At 47.4% G+C, this 4,022-nt stretch overlaps 1 gene segment (V, D, J or C); it reads left to right on the top strand.

Annotated features, from left to right (window-relative positions):
* Positions 1–2,392: 2,392 nt before the first annotated feature.
* LOC103582374 lies at positions 2,393–2,972 on the top strand (the record flags this gene model as incomplete). The annotated part of the segment is given in 2 exon segments: positions 2,393–2,447; positions 2,674–2,972. Coding segments are annotated over 2 exon segments (354 nt in total), but the record flags the coding sequence as incomplete, so codon positions are not given.
* Between the last annotated feature and the right edge of the window lie 1,050 nt (positions 2,973–4,022).

Below are 4,022 nucleotides of genomic sequence, written 5' to 3'. Positions count from 1 at the left end.
GGGGGGGGGGGAGAGAAAACAACTGTCCCAAGGGAGCAGCCATGCCCCCCAACTCTGGGCCTGGCAGAGAAGGTAGGGAGTTAGGCACTGTCTGGAAACAAGAGGTTTACCTTGGCCAAGATGGTGAGCTGCCCAAGACAAGAAGGGAAGGCAGAGCCTGGGGAGGCACTGACCTTGGGGAACAGGAATGCCAGGGAGGGAGATAAAAGGGGTGTGGAGACACTCTGATCCCAATCTCATTTCAGGATTAAGGCTGAGGGAGGGGAGTAGTAGAGAGCCAGGACAGCCAGCTCTGTAACTGGAGATGGGCCCAGGATCCCTTATCCTGCCATCTGTCCTCAGGGAGGAGGCAGGGTGCTCAAGGAAGAGCAAGCGACTGCAGCCTCAAGGAATTGCTGCTCCTGGCCCCTCATCTGGCTTCCATCGCTAGGAGGCCAGGCTGTTGCTGCTCCCTGACGTGGGGACTCTTCAGAGAGATGGGTCTGGGTCTGGCCCTGCTCCAGTTCCCTTCTTCATTTTTCAAGAGTCTGCGATGCGGCAGACACCCCACTCGGAGCACTGGTTTGAACACAGTTCAGTCCTCGGTCTTGAAATAGTAAAGTTCAGTTGCAATACCCCTCTGCGTCTCCATATTGTTTTCTGTAAAATGCTGAGGTTGGAGAGATAGTAGACACAGGGCCTTTTAAATCTAATTTCCCAGATTATTGCTTTCCAAAGTTCTGAAAAGCAAGGCCTCTTGCTAATGTTAAAAAGTTATGAAAACTTGTGCTTTTAATCTCAGTTAATTACTAAGTAACAGGTGATTAAAGACAAAAGTTACTGCTAATCCATATTTTAATTGAATTTAAAATTTATCACTGCAATAATAAAAGTCAGCTTTTTTGAGTGCTTAGTCTGTGCCAAGCTCTATTCTAAGAACTTTTGTAGGATCCATTTATGTCTATAAAATAGTTCTTGTTGTTATTTCCATCTTACAGATGAAGGAACTGAGACCCAAGGTCACACTATTGGGTAGGGGCAGCACTATGAGTTGCTGGGAAAAAATAATTAAATGCATAATTAAAATAATTAAATAATATGTAATCATATGTAAATTAATATAAACTAAATATAAATAAATATATTTAATAAAAAGTGAATATTATTAAAAATAAAGGAGAAAAAGTCTCTCAACCCAGAAAACCTCCCTATACAGGTAGAAGAAAAAAATAGTTTTATTATTGAATAAACATTAAACCAGAATGTGATGCATATCAAAGTCAATCCACTAAGAGATTGCAAAGACAGGAAGAAATCTCACTGTTACACAGCCAAGCAGACACAACCTGTTACTTACCAGTTCTGAAGATAAACAATAGCTAGTCTTCAAGTTAGGGGACTTGACAGCACCATTTGTCACAGAGTTCATCCTGGATTCACCTGGGAATTGGGGTAGTCATTTGTGTTTGCTAATTAACTTTACCCAAAGAAAAAATAAACCTCCCTTATCTTCATAATAGGAGGTAGTTTTGCAACTTGGTGCAAGGCATCCACTTTAAGTTAAGTTAGACCCCTAAATTAGGCTCTTACCCAAGCTGAGTTAGGGTTCTAGGTTGGCTTCTACTCTCCCTTAGAAATTGGGAGGTAGGAGCACTGTCTTTCTTGATGACAACATTTCAAAGAAATGGTTGGAAGGTCCTTGAGGAAGACATTGCAGGATCATAAGGCTAGCGAGAGGCTTATTTAGCTTTAGAAAAGATTTACATACATTTTAAAGAGATAAAGAAAGAATTTAGGATTGCAAATTATCTAAAGTAAATGCTGTTAGAAAATGAATGTGGTAGGGGAGTCTCTTCTCTTATTCTCCACAAGGAGAATTAGCCTCCTCTTACTTTTATTTGCGTTTGCCCTCACACAGTCAATCACGGGTAATTGGAGATGAGTGTCAGTTGTCCTACTGCCCAGTGTTGCCCTGTGGCCCCTCTGTGTACCTGCCAAGTGTGTGGATGAGAGATGTCTTTGTTCAATTCTGTGGGCCTTGTATGGTTGCACTGAGATGCTTTAATCCCTCGCAAAGATGTGAGGCACAGATTCAGAACTCTGATCTAGGAATGTCTGGACGCAGTCAAGAGGGTGCAGGGCCAAGTTTTGTCTCTAAGGTACTCAGTGAATGCGGGGTGTGGGACACGCGTTTGAGGACACATTGGTGCTCAGGAAGCAGGAAAGTGCTCTTCAGTTTGAGGTTCGAACTTCAGGAAAAAGATGAGACCAGATATTCTGTTTCCTGGTAAAGCCACGCCCTTTGGAGCTTCAGGCCCATAGATTGTCAGTCACTGATTGCTGCCTTGTAGGCTGGTGTCCTGCTCTCCCGCCTGGCCAGCCCTGCTGGAGACAGCCTCTGAGGGGCCAGGGGATGGGGCTATTTCCCATTCTGTTCGGCTGGGTGCTCATGGTCGCAGTGAGTACAGGTCAGAAGGCAAGCTGAGCAGGCCGCTTGGTGGGATGAGGGAGAGAAGGAGGGACCCTGTCCCTGGAGTGCCATAGGCTCAGAAATTGCTCCTAAACCCAGCCTTGCCACAGACCTCCCAGGCACAGCCCCTCACGCTGAGGAAGTATCCCTCTGTCCCCTCTTCAGGACTCAGCTCAATTAGTTATTCCTGGGTGTGACCAGCCCTGCCTGCCTGTGTATTTCAGACATCACGGCAAGCCTGGTGGAGCAAAGGCCCCAGTGGGTTCTGGTACCACGTGGACGGGCTAAGACCCTGCGCTGCATCCTGAGGAATTCCCAGTACCCTTGGATGAGCTGGTACCAGCAGGATCTCCAGGGGCAATTACAGATGCTGGCCACTCTACGGAATCCTGGAGATAAGGAGAAAATATCCCTTCCAGGAGCAGATTACCTGGCCACACGGGTCACTGACACTGAGCTGAGGCTTCATGTGGCCAACGTTACCCAGGGCAGAACTCTGTACTGCACCTGCAGCAAAGACACAGTGAGAGACCCTCCTTGGGCAGATGAATAAAAACCACATAGGCAGACTCCCCTGGTTCCCAACCATATATCCAACCCCTCCTCCTCTGCCCTGACAGCCCTCCCAAGCCTTTTCCCTCCCCATACAGATGCTCCCTTCTGGCCTCTTAACCGCAGTGGCCTCCCTGCTGAGTCTGCATTTGCCTTCCTGGGAACACTCTCTGAATGGCACAGGGATTTAATCACAGACTCTGGAGGGCTTGAGTGTAGACCTTGGCTCTGCCACATGTGAGCTTTGGGGAAGTTTCTTAATCTCCCTAAACTCAGTTTCTGCGTCTGTAAAATGCAGACAGTAACTCTACCCTTCCCAGAGGGTTACTGCAAGGATTGAACAGTACAATTCACGTGAAGACTTTAGTATAATGCAGGGGGACATAGAAAACAATCAATTGATGTTAGCTATTCTCTCCACATAAATAAAAAGCATGTTGCATTTTAATGCCAGTATCAATCCTCAGAGGGGTGCTGGGAGGAAACCTGAGGGAATGCTGGGAGCTCAGAAGAGCAGTGGCTTGAATCTCTCAATGTATACTCCCATATCCCCCCTCATGCCTCTGGAATAATCACCCCCTTCTCAATACCCACCCCCCATCCAAACTTCTCACACCCCAATCCAAACTGGATCTATTAAAATGTAAAGACCTTCAGGAAGGACCAGGGTCTGGATCTGCAGTGGAGGGCTTACCAAATGCTGAACTAGAAAGTCAGGAGACAGAGCTGGGTCTGCAACCTGAGTAAGCCATACACTGGGTCAGGAGTCCGCAAGGAGGCTCAGACCCCAGGCACGATGGGAACCAACTGGGAGGTGCATAAAGAGAGAGAGACAGGGAGAATTAAGCCTGGGGTCCTGAGACCTCTGCAGAGGTGGGAGATAGGATGGGCTGCTGTAGCTGAGCCCCTCTGCTTTTAGCTGGGAGATTCTCTATCCCAGAAGGTGTAGACCAAGTGAGCAGGTGGTGGGATGCAGGTGGGGGTGGGGCAATGAGAAGGCATGTCAAAGGTGCCTCCGCCC

Source organism: Galeopterus variegatus, unplaced genomic scaffold, assembly GCF_000696425.1.
Source record: "Galeopterus variegatus unplaced genomic scaffold, G_variegatus-3.0.2 Scaffold15966, whole genome shotgun sequence".
Lineage (NCBI taxonomy): Eukaryota > Metazoa > Chordata > Mammalia > Dermoptera > Cynocephalidae > Galeopterus > Galeopterus variegatus.
Note: the sequence above shows the minus strand (reverse complement) of the source record. Positions and strands in the feature narration are given on the sequence as shown.